The 19,981-nt window shown below is 46.5% G+C and overlaps 1 protein-coding gene across 1 annotated transcript; it reads right to left on the reverse strand.

Moving 5' to 3' along the window:
* Positions 1 to 175: 175 nt before the first annotated feature.
* bcl2l13 (BCL2 like 13) lies at positions 176 to 18,856 on the reverse strand. The gene is made up of 7 exons (XM_079250526.1): positions 18,720 to 18,856; positions 17,710 to 17,904; positions 12,328 to 12,411; positions 11,852 to 12,008; positions 11,549 to 11,621; positions 11,283 to 11,411; positions 176 to 2,664 (listed from the first exon to the last, which is right to left on the reverse strand). Exons 2-7 carry the CDS (start codon positions 17,846 to 17,848, stop codon positions 1,414 to 1,416), a joined length of 1,833 nt encoding a protein of 610 aa, XP_079106652.1. The 5' UTR covers positions 17,849 to 17,904; positions 18,720 to 18,856; the 3' UTR covers positions 176 to 1,413.
* Positions 18,857 to 19,981: the final 1,125 nt, after the last annotated feature.

Here is a 19,981-nt window from a genome sequence, read left to right on the forward strand (position 1 = left end):
CATTTATACATGTCAAATGATTTTTCTGCTTGTTTGGGGACCAACAGGACGTCTGTGGTCATGATCAAAGATGAAGTCATCAATTTCTGCCTCCACGCGTTGTGCTTGTATGTTTATGAAAGGATGTAAATAAACCACTAAAGATCATATGAGCTGTTTCCCCTTTTTTAATTCCTATTTGAAATATTGATGAAAACCTCAGGTATAAAGTGTCTGCAGCATTTTTAACATCAATCTTCTGCATTTTACTTCCCTTTAACAGCAGGATCATTTAAGCTTATTCTGACACAAACGTATTTACACGACATTTCCCAGCCGTGCAGCGTCACGCTGTTGTCTTTTATTTGCATATTTATCCAGTCGTATCACCAAACCCTGAAACAGAAGAGTGGCTGAAAAGTTGGCCGTTGTCCTGACTCATTTCCAGAGAGAGGCAGGTTAGACTCGGGAGATTCCATCATACTTTGCATAACGATGACTCTGAAACCAGTTCATAAACTCCAGGGTATCATTTGGTGACTAGAACTGGAATCTGCTTTCACGGTAGCTCAGGCTTCTTTTCCACTTGGCAGATGCACGACATTGCTTTCCTGTCAGGTAGCAGGTACGCAGCGAAGACTAAAAGGCTTCCTGACAAGGGAAGTGGAGTTATGCTGCCAGTAATTCAGCCAAAAATGCGTTTTAATCCTGCAGATTAATTACAAAGTGCAGAGAAAACGCCAGCATGAAGCAGTTCATAGTGACGCATAAGTCTAAAAAAGACATCCAGGTCACAACAAATGACTCATTTCTGCAGAATGCTAACCACCTTTTCACACAATGTTTCCATCCCTTTGCAAAGACCTTTAATGTTTTTTTATTCACAATAAACTAAAAGCAGGCAGAACACGTCCCTCCTGTAACACACGTAGCCCAAACATTCCTGGACTGTGTCTGAAGCCGTTTCACATTTTAACCAAAAATCATTCATAACATTTTAACATCATACATTTGATTCACGCCTCCAGTTATGAGGAAATCTAAATTTAAATGCTGCTCAGAAAGAGGAAGTGTTAAAAAAAAAAAACCAAGTTACACAGTGACAATTGACTTCCAGGTTGACCTTATCCAAGAGGATTTAGTGGGTTTGCTAACTGAAAACTAGTCTGACAGAAAGATGAGACACACTTTCTCCTAAATGGAGTCGAAGCTGTGAAACGAACCCGACAGGAAAACGGAAACAGATGATGGAGTGCAGGTTGTTCTGGTGGAACCAAGCAGCTGTGAAGCTGATTGGCTGAGGAGTTTCCACCTTCACAATCACAAAAACAAACTAGTCTGGTGCAAAGACCCCTCACATGTACAGGACTATATGCATCTTTACACATGGCATGCGCTTCCATTCAACATTTATTCTTTTGTTTTTATTATTTTCTATCTCCTCCTGAAGCTTAAGACACCGTAAACCACAGCTACCAGTAGCACCAGTGCAGCGCCTCCGTAGACCAGCAGCAAAAGCTCTTCTGCTGGATCGGGCTTCACCGCAGCCTCCTTCACTGGGGTTTTCACCGGGGCCTCAATAACTGGGGCTTCCACAGGAGCCACTGGTGTCTCCTCTACTGGTGTCTCCTCTACTGGTGCCTCAGCTACTGGTGCCTCAGCTACTGGTGCCTCCTCTACTGGTGCCTCCTCTACTGGTGCCTCCTCTACTGGTGCCTCCTCTACTGGTGCCTCAGCTACTGGTGCCTCTACAACTGGTGCCTCTACAGGAGCCACTGGGAATTCTACAACAGAGGCTTGTACGAGCGTGACCACAGGCTCCTCAACAGACGCTGCTGGTGCGGTTACCGTGGCAACTGGCTCTGCCGCGGCCTCTGGTTCTGGCTCAGGAGGCACAGTGACGGGCTTCGTTTCCAGGTCTGGTTCAGGAACTGGTTCTAATGAGGCTTCAGGCTCTGCTGGTGTTGCTGGAAGTTCCTTGGCTGGAGATGGAGAAGCCACCTCGGCAGGTACTGGGGCGGCGGCGGCTGATTCAGGCTCCGGCTCTGGTTTTACTGCAGGAGCAGGCTCAGCAGCAGGAGCAGCAGGAGCTTGTAGGACAGGAGGAAGCAGCTCTGGTTCTGAGGAGACGAGGGAAGATTCTGCAGACAAGCCTGCGGGGGTCTCTACCACAACCGGCTCTAATGAAATCAGGGATGCGGGTGGAGTGGAATCTGCCCCGGCTGGCGTTGGCATGGTAGGAACATGGTCCCCGAATTCTGCCCTGAGCTCCGCCAGCTCGCTCTCCGTGCCCAGAACGCTCATCATGCTTTCTTCTATGGAGCCCGCCTCACCGCCCTCCTCCAGCAGCTCCTCGCGCTCCACGTGGACGATGTCCGAGTTGGACGAGTTGTTCTCGCTTCGCTCCTCAGCCAGGGCCACGCCCTCATTGCTGTCCAGGCTCTTGACGTCCTCGGGGTCCATTGCGCCGACCTGTGCCCAGGACTCGTGTCCAGCCAGAGACACGGGTAAGCTTTCCGTCTGCCAGGAGCTCTGCTCGCTGCCGCTTCCAGTGCAGAGCAGCGACGACGGAGGGCTGAGCTGGTCGGGATGCTGCTCCCCTGAGAGGATGTAGATGTCGTTGCTGTCTTCAGCAATGGTCACGCCACGCGCCTCCTCCTCTGGCACCAGGTTGAATATTTCCCCCTGTGGCAACGGCAAAAATAAATGCAAATTAGTTTGTCTGCTAAAGAGTCAGAGGTGGAGATCTGCGTTTGACTCGGGTGTGTTCTAAAAGATGGCGGGACTGTAGATCTCCGAGACCGGACTTGATGCCCCGTTTGGCCTTTTCTGCCACCGACCAGCAACAAAATTTCTGATTATGTAACATCATGTGGACACGAAGCAGGAGCAAAACATGCTAAAACCTCTCCTTCCCACCGGATGTGATCGCCGGCGACCCAGTTCACCGCTTCACCAGACGACAGACTGACGGTAACAGCTGGTTTATTACGACATCTGCAGCATTTGCATGTACAGTTGTGCTCATATTTATTTATTTATACCCTTTCATTAAAGAAGGAAAAAAACAGCTGCCTGTAAAATAAGCTGAAATTGACTTAAGTAATAATAAATAAAAATTTTATGAAAACCATGACATTATTTTCTAATACTGGTTCAATAGAAATACATTTTTTAAAAAGCAAACAAATAAGATAATTTATTACATATTCCATCAGTCATAAAGTAATATTTAGTTGAACAATCCTTTAATGTTTCCGCTCCAGTCAGGTGTTTTCTGTTCCTCTCAGTCAGACTTCTGCACCTGTTGACAGGTATTTTGTCCCACTGTTTAACAGAAAAGTCTCTCATTTGTCCAGGACACATTTGTTTGTTTGTTCTCAATTAAACGAAAAATCAGTGTCTTATATTACTAAATTATATTTTTGCAAATTTTTAGTTATTGTTCCTTTTTTAAGTCTCCAGTTATTTGAGTGACTGTTGTAAATTCAGCCTTTTCTTTAATGAAAGGGGATGAAGACATATGAACACAGCTGTACTAGTACTGATAATTACCGTCTTAAAACAGCGTTTGTCCATCTTGGTCTTCAGAGATCACCACCCTGCATGTTTTAGAGGCAAATCTACTTCAACACACCTGAACATCTCGTTAATTAAGTTGACAAGCAGCTTAATTAATCTGAATGAGGCATGATGGAGTGACCTGTCCAGGTTTACCTGCCTCTCGCCCACTGATAGCCGGGACAGACTCCAGCTTCCTGCAACCCTGAACCTCACTAAGTGTTTAGGGAAATGGATCGATGGATGTGTGGTGGAGTTGGAAGGAACCAGAACCTGCAGGGTCTACGAGGACCAGGATCGGGAAACGCTGTAGTAAGAATGTTTATTCTTCTTCCCAAAGGATGTAAGCACAAATAACATTCTGATAAATCAGCACAAACAATGAACACGTCGACTACATTTTGGGGTTTTGGCACATTTTATTTACAACCCTTTAAGTCCTTTTGTGTTAATTTAACCAGAGTGAAAAATAATTACAAAAAAAACAATATTTTGGCATCAGTATTGTGATAATTTGGGCTGGATATTAGTGGTGGGAAAATCGAATCTAAAATAAAAAATTGGGATTTTTTGAAATCACAATTTTAAAATCAACTTTTTGTTAAAAAAAAAAAAAATCGATTCTAAAATTTTTGTCATTTTTATTGTTTTTATTGATCTTTTTACTTGGCCATTATAGCAGCAGAACGATGGTCTGGCTACTGTGTTTTTCCTCATTGAAATCAAGAAAAATGAGGTGCAAAAAAAAAAAAAAAAGTTTTATACATTTATTTTGTTTTTAATCTACAAAAGTCATCAATATCAAAGAATTGTGAGAATCGCAATTTAAATCGAATCAGCACCCCAAAAATTGGAATCGAATCAGGACAAATAAATTGTCACAGTCCTACTGGATATCATCACCAACCTCATTTGCAGATATTTATAACAATTTTTTTGTGAATATTAAAGACATTTGCAGATAATTTGGTTTTGTTTTTTTTGTTTTTTTTTATAAAACATCGAGCCTGTTTACATGAGCATCACTGCTATATGTGGGAGTAATCAGATTACTGTAATAACCTGATCTGACATGCATTCTGAGATACGACATCGAGACTGTTGGCACCATTCTGCACCAAATCTTATAACGCTTTTCCATCAGTATCAGCTCGTCTCAACTCAACTCGCCTCGACTCGACTCGGTTTGGAGGGTTTCCCACGCAGCTTTTGTCCCCGTTAACCGGAACTTTTTCTGTAACTCCTCAGCCGGGGTTCTAAGCGAGCTGAGTCAGGTTGTGTGTGACGTCGCCAGACTGCACGCCGCTATTGGTCAGAGGCTCGTCCAATCTGAGGTCAGGGACTGACATCATTGGAAGAGCGACTCCAACTTGCAAGTTGTTTACATTACACCAAGTAATGGCGCTATAAAAGTCTGTTCCGTGGTCCAACTCTGAGGTGGAGACATTTCTTTGCTTGGTTGCTGAGGAAACGATACAGAGGGAGCCAGATGGAGCGACACGAAATGGAAAAACATATCAAGAGCTTTCCGACTCAATGTCTACGGGTCCCAAAGGAGTTTCCAGCAGCGTCGAGAGAAGCTGAATGGGGATGGACTTGTCTAAACAGACTCAAAACTCATCTGTTCAGACAAGCCGACTCACTTCACTCGTAATTGTCTTTTAATGTCTGTTTTGATGCTTTTTGTTTTCAACTTGTTTTAATGTAATTTTATCATGTGTGATGTAAGGCGACCTCGTGTGTGTAGAAAGGCGCCCAACAAATAATAATAATAATACATTTTATTATTATTATTATTACTATTATAAAAAACTCCAAAGTGAGTATCAGCAGGTCAAGGATCACAATGGTCGGAGTGGTTCAAACGGACAAGACTGGAAGTGGTTCCAACTAACGGATGTTATTTATGGTCAGTGACCGGCGAGCAATGGGAAGACAGTTGGTGTTGATTTGAGTTTATTGGTGGATGGTGAGTGGATTTCCATTGTTTCCATTGGTTATTATAGGGTGTAGAGGAGATAATACATAAATTGAAGTAATAATAACAATAATAACAGCTTTTTACTGATGGATGATGGCTTCATACTCTTCTGCATTTTGTGTGACTGTTAATGTCGGCTAATATCAGTTAATATAAGTTAGCTCTAAGCGCTAGCTAAGCTAAAGGCTATAATTGGCAAGTAAACACTATCCTTTTTCATTTTGTTGCCTAAAACTAGCAACAGACCAAGTAGCAGATATATTGGCTTGGTCATGTCGGGTTTTTTTTTTGTTTTTTTTTGTCGTGCACAAAACTGACAACACAGCGATTTCACACAAACCCCGCCCTTTTTTGACCTGGTAATAATGGAAAACAAACAGGACCAAGTTGAGACGAGTCGACGCGAGTTACGTTGAGGCAAGCTGATACTGATGGAAAAGAGACAAGAGACCATGGTCCTCAGTCGGAACAAGGAGTCAGGTCCTGTCCCAAGTGGAAGAGTTCCTGTATGTCGGGGTACGCCAATGTAGGAACGCCAGAGTAGGAACGCCAGAGTAGAAACGCCAGAGTAGAAACGCCAGAGTAGGAACGCCAATGTAGGAACGCCAATGTAGGAACGCCAATGTAGGAACGCCAGAGTAAGAACGCCAGAGTAAGAACGCCAGAGTAGAAACGCCAATGTAGGAACGCCAATGTAGGAACGCCAGAGTAAGAACGCCAGAGTAAGAACGCCAGAGTAAGAACGCCAATGTAGGAACGCCAGAGTAGGAACGCCAGAGTAGGAACGCCAGAGTAAGAATGCCAGAGTAGGAACGCCAGAGTAAGAACGCCAGAGTAAGAACGCCAGAGTAGGAACGCCAGAGTAAGAACGCCAGAGTAGGAACGCCAGAGTAGGAACGCCAGAGTAGGAACGCCAGAGTAGGAACGCCAGAGTAGGAACGCCGCTGTTGCCAGAAAAGGAAAATAAAAACTGTCTCCGAACTTAATTCATCAAATTTCAAATCCATGAATCGTTTTCTGTGAGCGAGCTGAAAGGAGGATCATTGGAGTCGGTTCATGCCGCCAAAGCAGCGGAGGAATTTCACATCCTGGTGTTTGCTGCATCTGGGAAAAACAGCAGAGAAGTCTCTCTCTTTCTCACACACACACACACACACACACACACACACACACACACACACACACACACACACACACACACACACACACACCTCAGCAGGCTCGCAGAGCAAACTGTTGAGACAAGAGCAGGTAAAGCTCTCACTGACAGGCCTTCACATGTCACCATGTTGGAACGAGTCACGGTCACGCCGCGTCACGCCGCGTCACGCCGCGTCACGCCGGTGTGATCTGAACGGACAAGATTCATTCTGACACACAGCACCGAGGTGCTGGTCGGACAAGACGGGGGACTGAGTCCGCCTGACGTCCAAGATCCTGACAGGAAGGAGCTGCTGCCACGACAACCACACCACAACATCCGATGGAAATGACCAGGAGGAAGAACGTCGTTTCTCCATAACCTTCCAGCTTTGGAGGTCATTTTCTTTCCAAGGACACACGGCAGCTTCTGGGAAGCAGCAGAGATTAAAATCTGACAGCGCTCCACCGTTACCCAACACTGGTTTCCTCCATAAGCTGATTTGCGTGATGAAGAGCAGGAGTACTTCATAAAATCCTCCATCCTCTGGACACAACCCCCCCCATCGTTCCAACGCTGCAAGGCAGGGTTGCCATGTCGTTACAAAAGCCACAACCAAGAGCTGTGCCTAGTTTTAACTTCATGCAGACGTAAAATCTTAATGACAGAGTTTCTAACAAGCCAAAACTCAACACAACAACTTTAAGTATGAAACAAAACCAAGTCATTACCTGTAAAAGGTAAGACTTCCCAGTTTGCTCAGGGTGAATGTAACGCCTTCCTCTCGCCGTGCCAAAAGAGGAAGAGCGAACTGATGTCTTTAGGCTCGTTTCTCCACCGTCACGCCAAGACAAACCTTATAAAAACCACCGAGCACATTCTTGTTCCAGAGCCAACCAGTCTGAGCTCCACCACCACCAAGCTCAGCCGGACCCTGACTCAGAGCCTTCCTGACTCCAGACGGTCCCGTTGCCATAAAAACAGCAAAGTTCAGTCACTTTGCAAATACCTGCTACATTAACACAGCACTGTCAAATAGCTGGCGTGCTACAAACCTGCAAACCAAAACATCAGCTGCCTCGAAAAGCAAACGTTTCCCGTGCAAACGCGCTCCTCCGTCCTACAGCTCTGGGATTATTTCAGCTCGTGTTCATGAAGCAGGACATCGCTGACATTTGTGAGGATTACGTCATCGCTGTTCCTAATAGTCAGGGATTCCAGGAGGTCATCCGGCAGCTGACGGAGCGCTGCCGGGCTCCGGATCAGCACCAAATGACCAAAGTCCAACTTAAACTCAAGCTGAACGACAGTCTGATCTGGCAACGTAACATTTCAGGCTATTCATGGAAACAGGCGGCTTTCGCTGCCTGTTGATTTGCTGCAGGTCTGTGGAGTGCAGGCATGACCAACGGGGTTTGTTGTAGCAGGAATACAGAGGCAGACAGATGCCCGCCTCTCTGCTTTAACATCAGCAGCCAGGCGGCGTGCTGCGGCGAGCCACAACTGGGTCAGCCCAGTCCCTGGTGAGGATGTTTTTAGAAGGTTATTAAGAGTTATTTTGGGGTCTTTCTCGGCGCTTCCCTCTGGTCCGGTGCCGTGCTGCTTCAGTCGCACCGCGATGCACATATTTCCCCCTGAAGCTGGCGAGCGTGTGCTTACACAACACGGAGGCGCGCTGTAACAGGATGTGATGTGACGCGCCCCGACAGGGAGCCCTGACGCCACGTTGGTCCGAAAACGTTATCTGTCTCCGAGCGGCCGGGAAACATTTTACTGCTGACAGAGATATGCTGCTTTGACTACCAAGCAGAGCGCAGTTATCATCATCATCACCTTCCTCCTCCTCGCCAAAAAGGTCCCTTTCACATTCCAGGCTTCAGGTTACGTCAAACTCACGAGAGCTGCAGTATGAAGTGGTGGACGGGGGGGGGGGGGGGGGGGGGTCACTGGGTTCAGCAGGAGGCCGCCTGGTTCTGCAGCAGCAGCACAGACCGATGCGCCTCTCCCACCATGTAGGCCGGTTTTCCCGTGCACCCCACCCAGCGCCTGCCCGCCTGCGCTGCTGCTCCGTCTGAGGACGAGCAGTTTTGTTCCTGCCTAATGAAGTGGACACCACATTGAGGTCATTACACCATTATTATTTATGTGTCATACCAGTGTTCCCAGTATGAACAGGACTGATGATTATTATGATCTTATTCTACAATCTAATCTCGTAGATTAATACAAAATACTTTAAATGTGTAGAAAAAAACTCTAAATTATTCCTAATTTTGCACCTAGGTTCTGTTTTTACGCTTTACAGACGGATCGCTGTGCATCTAAAACTAATGCAACGTTCATACAGTGGCGCGACCGCTGCAGAGGCATCAGGCGGCCATATTACCAGTCCGCATCCCAGAATTTGCCACTTCTACGCCGTTCTTTCTCGGGAACGACGCACACGTCCGGACTAGTGACATCACGGTCTGCGCAGTGAAACATCCTACCTCGGTACAAAGTCCAGAACCCGCTGCCTTTCAGCTCCGGAGCCGAGCGAGTCGAGGAGGAGGTGGGAAGCCGTTTCAGGAAAGTGTGCATGCGAGCAGCTGTCAAACTCGCAGGGACTTGCACATCTCTCACCCCTCCCCTCTGACTTCCCTCCCTTTCCATCAGCCTCCCCATGGTCGCTCCCTCCCTCCTCTTCCTCCCGCCGCTGCTGATCCTGTCCGAACCCATCATCTCCTCATCCGCTGTGACGTAATGCCGAGCAAGAACGCCGCTTTGTTTAAAGCCAGTTGACATCCCAGTGTATGAAACTGAGCAGATCATGAGGTTATGGCGACAACACGTTAAGTCATCCCAACTCAACTACATTTATAAAGCCCTTTAAAACAACCAGAGTAGAAACACAATCGGCCAAAATAAAAACAGAATAAAACAGTTTAAATGCAAATAAATAAGACAATAAAACAACAGGTCATACAAGGAATACAGAAATAAAACAATAAAACAAACTGAATAAATAGTAAGAATAAAACTAAACTAAAGCACACTGACTGTCTGACGTTGGGTTAAAGGCCAAGGAATAAAAATAGGTTTTAAGATGAGTTTTAAAAATGGACAGGGAGGAGGCTTGTCTAATGTGGAGGGGGGTTTGACAGTTTTAATCATGTGACTCCTCATCAGCGTGAACATATTTACAGGACGCTGCTGCTCTATGAAAGACATCACTGCAGAGAAAAATGTTAAACATAAAAAGCTGTTTCTGTATGAGAACTGGGATCGGCTTAACGACCAGCTGGTAGGAGTGTCTGACCCCCCCCCACCCACACATATGTCCTGCTGTTTTTATCTGTATCTGAGGTGTAGCATAAAGAAATCTGATAAGTATGATTTAATCACCTTTATATGTCATTAACAGAGAGATCTGTGGTCATACTGCAGCTCACCGCTGCCTCCGTGTGGTCGGTTTACGCCTCGCATCCCTGCTGAACGGCAGCAGGACACCCCCCCTCAACGCTCCATCTCCGTTTGCACTCATCGCAGAAGAAGAAGCCAGTTGTTACCGAGGTTAAAACTAAACGAAATTCTGACAGTCGAGCTGTGAAATACATTGACAGGAGTTTAAACCTGCAGTGGTTTACAGGAACTCCCAAAAACCGGCTTCATCACAAACACACGTCCACATGGGCTGCTGCTGCTGCTGCTGCTGCTGCTCCTGCTCCTCCTCCACCTTTTTAATGCACTTACACTAGAAGATGATGATGATGAAGAGCAGAATGAAGACTGTGGGCCAAACTGCTGCTGCATGTAGCGAAAAGCGCTGCAACCTCCTGGCTGAGAATGAATAAAACCTCTACAGCTCCACAATCCTGCAGGTTTTCCATGTACTTCATAGGCCGTTGGATAAAATATAAGTCAGGTGTGTTGGAGCAGGGAAAACCTGCAGGACATCCCTGCACTCCAGCCTTTTAGTCCTTCTGTTCATACGCCGAGTCCATCCTTCATTTTTAACAGATTGATGTTTTCATCTTGCTTGAAGTTTCCTTCATGTGATTTTAGATTTTCATACATTTATTTTCAACTCAACGGATTTTATAAACTGTCAAGTTTAATATAGTTAAATAGTTTGAAGCTGAATGTTTTCCTGAACCTTTCCTGCCCCCGCCTCCTGCACATCCGCTGACAATACAATGAACTGCACCACTAAATAGTCTTTAGTTCATTCCTCATGTCGTAGCACCGTATCGGTGAAGAATGCCAGAAACCGGGGACATGTCGGCGCCTTGACGCCTAAAACATCTTAATTCTCTGTCAACAGTTTTCAAGCCTCAACTTAGAACTTTAATGATCGAGTGTCCTTCAGGAAAACCATTTTAAACATCAGAACTTTGCATTTTCTCTGCGACAGAAGCTGAATTTGGAAGAAGGGACGCAGCTCTGCGGACGTAAAAAGGTGAAACGGATCTAGATGGGAGGAATCTGAATTCTGCCGTCTACATGGTTTGGGATCAGCGGGCCTCAGACTTTTTATGTGCATGTAAACGGGCGCAGTGACGTTGTGGGAAAGCTGCACATGACATGACTTCTTCTTCCAGGTTTGTATGCATCTCCAGCGTTAAACCGTCAGGAACTCACCCATCCTCCCTGCTGGATGATGAAGTCAGCCTCTTCTTCCTCCAGGCAGCGAAGTCCCACATCCAGCAGAGCTGTCAAAGGCTGGCCTCTGCTTTGCAGAGCCTGGAGCAGGACCAGGGGTACGAGCACCTGGAGGTGGTCATAGAGGACAAGGCGAGACATTAGGAAGGCGGCGGTGTCAAACTCACTGATAGAACTTCATAAATAAAGTAAAAACGTTCTTCACTGCATGAATCAGAGGAGTCGCAGCAGAAGTCATGGCTCACCTTACTCCAGCCTCCTGGTGTGTGTGATCCCAGATCCAACACTGTGCTTCGGAACCGCTGGTAGTCAAGAGGTCTGAAACATGACGGCGTTATCGAGCGTTATCCATCATCTCATATCATCAGATATGAATCTGATCATCTGCTGAACGTTCTGGTTCATAAACACAACGAGTCACTTCTTCGTCTGGTTATGATACATGATGTCACAGCACCATCTATCCCGTCCGAAACACGACTTTCAGGCCAGAAAGTGACGTAAAAATTACTTTTATCATTCTGGAGAAGTTGTAGAGAAAAACTCACCCCGTGAGGAGCGTTTGCACGGCTGCTGCCAGGTGTGTGTCGAGCTCCTGGGCCACTTTGTCTCCAACAGCGGCGAGGCAGTCTTCAACGGAGCTGTCGGGTTTGGCTGGACTGAACACCGGAGAGGTGAGCCGGTCGAAACCTGAGCTGGAAAAAGCTGCAAACGCCACAAAACAGAGCAGAGAAGCGCTGCGATTCATCCATGATGCTCGCTGAAATTTCACGCATTCAGACACATCAGATCTGAACTACCTGCACACGACACGGCGACGGTTACATCAGCGTGGATCCAGCAGGGATCATCTCTAACGTCTGATAAACTAACCTCACCCCAACGCATCACTCCTTCATGAAAACTCCTCATCCTCACGCTGAGCCTGCAGGCTGGTCTGCAGCTTCGTCATGCGACACAGCAAACATGACATATGTCCACGCTGACGACACGCTGGCGACAACTTTGGCGTGTTTCTACTTACCGGCAGAAATTTCATCTTCCAGTCGCCTCAGCTCGTCTTTTATCCGTTCCTTCATCTCTCCGACCTTCTCATTCGTTGCATCTCCTGAAAGAAACAAAGAAAGTCCAACTGAACCAACAGGATCCTTTCAACACACACACTTCAGGATTCACCTGCAAAGTATTTAACAAAATATTAAGCACATCTGACTGCTTGCAACGCTTTTTGTGTCCATAATTAAACCAACATTTTATTCTTTATGTTGCATCTGTGTTGCCTTTGTGTCACCTGAACGGGGAATTTATCGGACGCCTCCATCGCGGTCACAAAATCAAGATTTTATCCGAGTAATACGAAACCCTGGAAGCGCCGTGGCAACCACAAACTGACTTGAGTCTGAAGGTTCCGCCACGCTTCCTCACACACTTCCATCTGATGTAAGAAACGCAGCACGTGCATGTTATCGTGCAGTTCTGCTTCACTGTTCTGACAGAGCTATGGATTCAAGTCAGCCGCCCGTTTTAATCCCTCAGCTTCAGATCAACATGCTAAAGTCACCTGAACCTGACCTTCATCACACGCATGTGGCTTCGACCTGCCTGAGACCACCGTTTCCTGTTGTTAGCGTGACGTAAACATGCTCAGCAATCCTTCGTCACTGCGTGTCAAACTCGAGTCGTTGCTGCATCATAAACACGAGGTTCATGTTGAAAGTAATTATTTACCAGTTCTCCACCCTGCGGGGGTGAAATGAGCCGTGAACGAAGCAAACACACAAAAGGAGACACAAACCTGCACAGGCGTGTGCACTATGGCTGTCACCATACGCTTTTGTACCGACTCGATTCCGATTATTTTTGGTGCCGATTCGATTTAAATCGCAATTCTCACAATTCTTCGATATTGCTGATTTTTATAGATTAAAAACAAAATAAATGTCCATCCATCCATCCATCCATCCATCTTCTGCCGCTTATCCGGGGTCGGGTCGCGGGGGCAGCAGCCTAAGCAGGGAAGCCCAGACTTCCCTCTCCCCAGCCACATTTGCCAACTCTGTGGGGGGATCCCGAGGCGTTCCCAGGCCAGCCGAGAGATATAATCCCTCCAGCGTGTCCTGGGTCTTCCCCGGGGTCTCCTCCCCGAGGGACGTGCCTGGAACACCTCACCAGGGAGGCGTCCAGGAGGCATCCTGACCAGATGCCCGAGCCACCTCAACTGGTTCCTCTCGATGCGAAGGAGCAGCGGCTCTACTCTGAGCCCCTCCCGGATGACCGAGCTCCTCACCCTATCTCTAAGGGAGAGCCCGGCCACCCTGCGGAGGAAACTCATTTCAGCCGCCTGTATACGAGATCTCGTTCTTTCGGTCACGACCCACAGCTCATGACCATAGGTGAGGGTAGGAACGTAGATCGACTGATAAATCGAGAGCTTCGCCTTCTGGCTCAGCTCCTTCTTCACCACGACGGACCGGCGCAGAGCCCGCATTACTGCAGACGCCGCACCGATCCGTCTGTCGATCTCACGCTCCATCCTTCCCTCACTCGTGAACAAGACCCCGAGATATTTAAACTCCTCCACTTGAGGCAGGACCTGACTCCCGACCCGGAGAGGGCAATCCACCCTATTCCGGCTGAGGACCATGGTCTCAGATTTTGAGGTGCTGATTCTCATCCCAGCCGCTTCACACTCGGCCGCGAATCGCTCAAGCGAGAGCTGGAGATCACGACCAGATGAAGCCAACAGGACCACGTCATCCGCAAAAAGCAGGGACCCAATCCTGAGGCCACCAAGTCGGATCCCCTCAACACCTCGGCTGCGCCTAGAAATTCTGTCCATATAAGTTATGAACAGAATCGGTGATAAAGGGCAGCCTTGGCGGAGTCCAACCCTCACCGGAAACGAATCCGACTTACTACCGGCAATACGGACCAAGCTCTGACACCTGTCGTACAGGGACCGGACAGCTCGTACAAGGGGGTCCGGTACCCCATACTCCCGGAGTACCCCCCACAGGAGCCCCCGGGGGACACGGTCGAATGCCTTCTCCAGGTCCACAAAGCACATGTAGACTGGTTGGGCAAACTCCCATGCCCCCTCCAGGACCCCAGAGAGGGTGTAGAGCTGGTCCACTGTTCCGCGACCAGGACGAAAACCACACTGCTCCTCCTCAATCCGGGATTCGACTATCCGGCGGACCCTCCTCTCCAGGACCCCTGAATAGACCTTACCAGGGAGGCTGAGGAGTGTGATTCCCCTGTAATTGGAACACACCCTCCGGTCCCCCTTCTTAAAAAGGGGAACCACCACCCCAGTCTGCCAATCCAGCGGTACTGCCCCCGATGTCCACGCGATGCTGCAGAGGCGTGTCAGCCAGGACAGCCCCACAGCATCCAGAGCCTTAAGGAACTCCGGGCGGATCTCATCCACCCCCGGGGCCTTGCCGCCAAGGAGCTTTTTGACCACCTCAGCGACTTCAGCCCCAGAGATAGGAGAGTCCACCCCTGAGTCCACCAGCTCTGCTCCCTCATGGGAAGCCGTGTTGGTAGGATTGAGGAGGTCTTCGAAGTATTCCCTCCACCGACCCACAACGTCCCGAGTTGAGGTCAGCAGCTCCCCATCTCCACTGTACACAGTATTGATGGAGCACTGCTTCCCCCCCCTGAGCCGCCGGATGGTGGACCAGAATCTCCTCGAAGCCGTCCGGAAGTCTTTCTCCATGGCCTCGCCGAACTCCTCCCATGCCCGAGTTTTTGCCTCGGCAACGGCCGAAGCCGCATGCCGCTTAGCCCGCCGGTACCCATCAGCTGCCTCCAGAGTCCCACAGGCCAAGAAGGCCCGATAGGACTCCTTCTTCAGCTTGACAGCATCCCTCACTGCTGGTGTCCACCAACGAGTCCTGGGATTACCGCCACGACAGGCACCAACGACCTTGCAGCCACAGCTCCGGCCGGCCGCCTCAGCAATAGAGGCACGGAACACAGCCCATTCGGACTCAATGTCCCCCGCCTCACCCGGGACATGTTCGAAGCTCTGCTGAAGGTGGGAGTTGAAGCTCGCTCTGACAGGGGACTCAGCCAGACGTTCCCAGCAGACCCTCACAACACGTTTGGGCCTGCCAGCTCTGACCGGCTTCCTCCCCCACCATCTGAGCCAACTCACCACCAGGTGGTGATCAGTTGACAGCTCCGCCCCCCTCTTCACCCGAGTGTCCAAGGCATGTGGCCGCAGGTCCGACGATACGACTACAAAGTCGATCATTGAACTGCGGCCCAGGGAATCCTGATGCCAGGTGTACATATGGACACTCTTATGCTGGAACATGGTGTTCGTTATAGACAATCCATGACGAGCACAGAAGTCCAATAACAAAACACCATTTGGGTTCAGAGGGGGGGGACCATGCCTCCCAATCACTCCCCTCCAGGTCTCACTGTCATTGCCCACGTGAGCATTGAAGTCCCCCAGCAGAATAATGGAGTCCCCAGAAGGAGCACCCTCCAGCACTCCCTCCAAGGACCCCAGAAAGGGTGGGTACTCTGAACTGCTGTTCGGCGCATAAGCACAGACAACAGTCAGGACCCGTCCCCCCACCCGGAGGCGGAGGGAAACTACCCTTTCATCCACCGGGGTAAACCCCAACGTGCAGGCACCAAGCTGGGGGCTGATGAGAATGCCCACACCTGCTCGGCGCCTCTCACCATGAGCAACTCCAGAGTGGAAGAAGGTCCAGCCCCTCTCGAGGGTACTGGTTCCAGAGCCCAAGCCATGCGTCGAGGTGAGTCCAACTATATCTAGTCGGAACCGCTCAACCTCGCGCACAAGCTCAGGCTCCTTCCCCACCAGAGAGGTGACGTTCCACGTCCCTAGAGCCAGCTTCTGCAGCCGGGGATCGGACCGCCAGGGTCCCCGCCCCTTGCTGCCGCCCAGCTCACATTGCACCCGACCCCTACGGCTCCTCCCGCAGATGGTGAGCCCACGGGAGAAATAAATGTAAATAAATGTATAAAACTTTTTTTTTTTTTTGTTTGTTTTGCTGGTCATTTTTCTTAATTTCAATGATGAAAAAAACCAAAACGTTGCCAGACCATCATTCTGCTCCTATGATGCCCAATAAGACAAGTAAAAAGATCAATAAAAACAATAAAAATGATTAATTTTTTTATAATGGATTATTTTTATTTGTTTGAAAAAAGAAAAAGATTTTAAAATTGTGAAGCAATAAATCCTGATATTTGATTTTTATATTATTATATTATTATTATAATAATATAATTATTTATATTTTTAAACAATAAAAATTATTTTTTAAAATGTATAATGGATTATTTTTATTTATTTGAAAAAAATTGATTTAACAAAAAAAAAAAAAAAAAAATCGATTTTAAAGTTATGAAGCAAAAAAAAATCCAGATTTTTTATTTTTCAATTAGATTTTCACACCTCTACGTGTCACCAGCAGCGATTTAATGTGAGACTCATTAAATTACAACCTTTTCAGTCATTTTAATGGTTTTGTTGTATCGGCTGGACTCCATCGGTCCAGCTTGCACACAAACACCCTGAGAATCAGCATTGGCCTCTCCCGGCCTTGGTGCTGCCTCAGCATTCAGCCGGACAGCAAGCCGGACCGCTGCTCTGCCTCAGTCCAATGGCGTGTGAGCAATCCGACAGTGATCACACATGACAGGCTGTCAGAATCTGGACCGGGTCGAGCGGAAAGCAGGGATCAACCACTCCGCCGCCCCTCTTCACCGACTTCTAACATCACAGAACAATAAAGATTCACAGATCTGCTTTATTTTACATCTTCACCACCTCTTCTCTTCTTCTCCCAAACTACCACGACTGTAAAAAAAAAAAAAAAAAGCTCTTTCTTTGCTCACTTCAACTTCGCCGCTGTGCAGCCAAAGCTTGACACAAAAAGCAGAATAAACTGCACCTGGAATTTACTTTAACTCTTTATTTCGCACCCGTTGCATAACAGACACATCTGCAGAGTTCCAGAAGAACCAGAGTGTAGACATGTCGTCCTTTTCTTCTGCATGCCAGGCAAAGCTGGACAGGATGAAAAAGTGAATCTGATCTAAATAAATATACTAAATCCTGAGGTCAAGCATGAGGTTTATGTAAAAGCATCTGGAGAGAGGATCCATCTGGACGTAATCCTGGAATACCAAGCTGTGCCTCACATGACAACAACTTTGCTTCCAAACTCTGTCGACACAGACGTGAGCTCTCCCGTCTTCTGAATCCACGTCCGCCACGCCGAAGTCACAGCGAGCTAAACTGAGCCATCAACAGGTGGCTGCATGCCTGCACGCTCCAAATACTTGGCGTTGAAACCATGTGTGACAACTTTACAGGCGTGCTCTGTGCACGCACAGGCCAAGTCTTTCCCCTCACCTTGATCCACAGTCGCCTGTGATCCACCAGTGGGCAGCATTCCCAGGTAGTTCAGCACAACGTATTTGGTTTCATAACGGAAACCCTCAAGCACGATGGCAGTGATGGAGGCACAAGAGGTGGAGCCCGAGGTAGCCATTGAACTGTCGGATTCTCAGGCACATTAATTCTTACAGGCAAAGCTGGACGTCTCACCTGAGGAAAACGACACGAAAGAGACACGAAAGAGAAAGTTGGTAAAAACTTAAATAAACTTGAATAAAATCCATCCTTAGACTGATTTATCACGACAACATTCATTATTTAACTGTTAAACAACATAAAACATATATTTACACCCAGTTTTATAATGTTCAGTAGAACCCCCTCAACAGTGTCTTCACACAGATAAATTTAATTCCAGGTGAGGAGATGAAGGACGTGCAAACTTTGTTAAAACTCCTAACTTTGATTAAAAACTCCTAAATGGAGACGTTTGTTAAACACATGTCTGATATAAAGTTAAATATAACGGAGCTGCATTTAGTTTGATCCTTAAATTTTGGTCATCTCAGGTGACACCTTTCAGGCCAAAAAAGCTCATTAATGTCAATCTGTAAAGGTTAATACAACACTTCCGGATACAGCTGTCAAAATAAAATTATAATAAACTAAAGCATGATTTATGGAGTCCTAAATCAGATCGATTAAATAAATGCTTTTTCCATTTATACTGTTCCGGTTCTTAGTATACATGCAAATGTAGTAACTTTCCATTTTTATTATATTTTACCTTAGTTTCAAAATGGATTTTTATCAAACATCAACTTTTCTTTGGGTGAATCTCAACTCTTCCAGCGACTTCATCACTGAAAATGATCGTTTTTAGTTCAATAAGTGGCTTCTGGGACATCCTCGCTCACATGCAGGCTATGTTAGCTGGCTTAACCTTCCAGACATTTCACCAAATTTAAAAAGTTAAATAACAAAACTTCATGTTGACTCCGGTTGAGTTCCAGTTTAGTTCTTACCTTTGTTGTCGGAAGGAAACCAGGTGCCTAAAAACCACAAGCTGGAGGGAATCTTGCAACAAATGCAGGAAAAGCTGGTGAAAGTGAAGCACCACTGGCTGCAGAAACACGCAGCTCCAGGACACAATGTGCTTTGGACGACATGAAAACCAACAAAAACACCACAAACCTGTTCCTGCGGTGCCCTTCAAAGTAAAGTGCTCCTTATCTAACAGTCACTTTTATGACTAAAAAACAAAAACTATCTTAACTTGAGTGTTTCCAGTAGGCTAAACAAGTTAATACCGCGTATCTTAACGACTATCTGAGAGGAACTTGAGTTCAAATCAAAATAAAAGGAGCAATTCTACAGGAAGTGTCTCTACTGCCGTTTAACCCGCACCTGTGTTGCCAGATCTTGCGAGAAAAACAAGCAACCGGTCGGATTAAAAGCTTTCTATATCTTTATTTACAGTCTATGATTAAAACAAGCCCAAAAGAAGCGAACTGGCCCCTCATAAACAAAGAAAGATAGAGACTTAGACTTTATTTGATCTCACATTGGAGAAATTCATCTATTACAGCAGGTCTTGATACAGAATAAGATGCAGGGCTGTGACGATGTACTTTTGTCCCGATTCGATGCGATTTAAATTGTCATTCTAACAATTTTTCAATATTGCTGATTTTTGTACATTAAAGAACCTTTTTTCTTTTGCTTGTCATTTTTCTTGATTTCAATGAGGAAAAAACAACACAGTCGCCAGACTTCCATTCTGCTGCTATGACTCCCAAGAAAACAAGTAAAAAAAATCAATAAAAACATTAATAATTGCAATTTTTTTTACAATAATGGCTTATTTTTATTCATTTGAAAAAAAAATCGATTTTAAAATTGTTAAGCAATAAATCATGATATTTAATTTTTATATTATATTCATTCATTCATTCATTCATTTTCCGAACCGCTTATTCCAATTCAGGGTCACGGGGAAGCCGGAGCCTATCCCAGCCGGCTTTGGGCGACAGGCAGGGTACACCCTGGACAGCTTGCCAGTCCATTGCAGTTATATTATATTATTATTATTATTATTATCTAATTATTAATATTTTTATATTTCTTTAATGAAAATAAAAACCATAAATATTTTAAGAAAATAAAAATCTATTATAATCTATTATAATTTCAATTTTATGAAAATAAATTATATATATATATATGTGTGTGTGTGTGTGTGTGTGTGTGTGTGTGTGTGTGTGTGTGTGTGTGTGTAAAATATTAA

Source organism: Telmatherina bonti (assembly GCF_933228915.1).
Source record: "Telmatherina bonti genome assembly, chromosome: 2".
Classification (NCBI taxonomy): Eukaryota; Metazoa; Chordata; class Actinopteri; order Atheriniformes; family Telmatherinidae; genus Telmatherina; species Telmatherina bonti.

What these genes read in the sequence shown, in the direction of transcription:
- bcl2l13 (XM_079250526.1), bottom strand. Translation starts at nt 17,848, where the DNA reads ATGGCTACCTCGGGCTCCACCTCTTGTGCCTCCATCACTGCCATCGTG. An exon ending in ACAGGCGACTGTGGATCAAG is followed by an intron (nt 12,412 to 17,709) that starts GTGAGGGGAAAG and finishes TGTTTCTTTCAG; the next exon opens with GAGATGCAACGAATGAGAAG. An exon ending in CACCAGGAGGCTGGAGTAAG is followed by an intron (nt 11,412 to 11,548) that starts GTGAGCCATGAC and finishes GACCACCTCCAG; the next exon opens with GTGCTCGTACCCCTGGTCCT.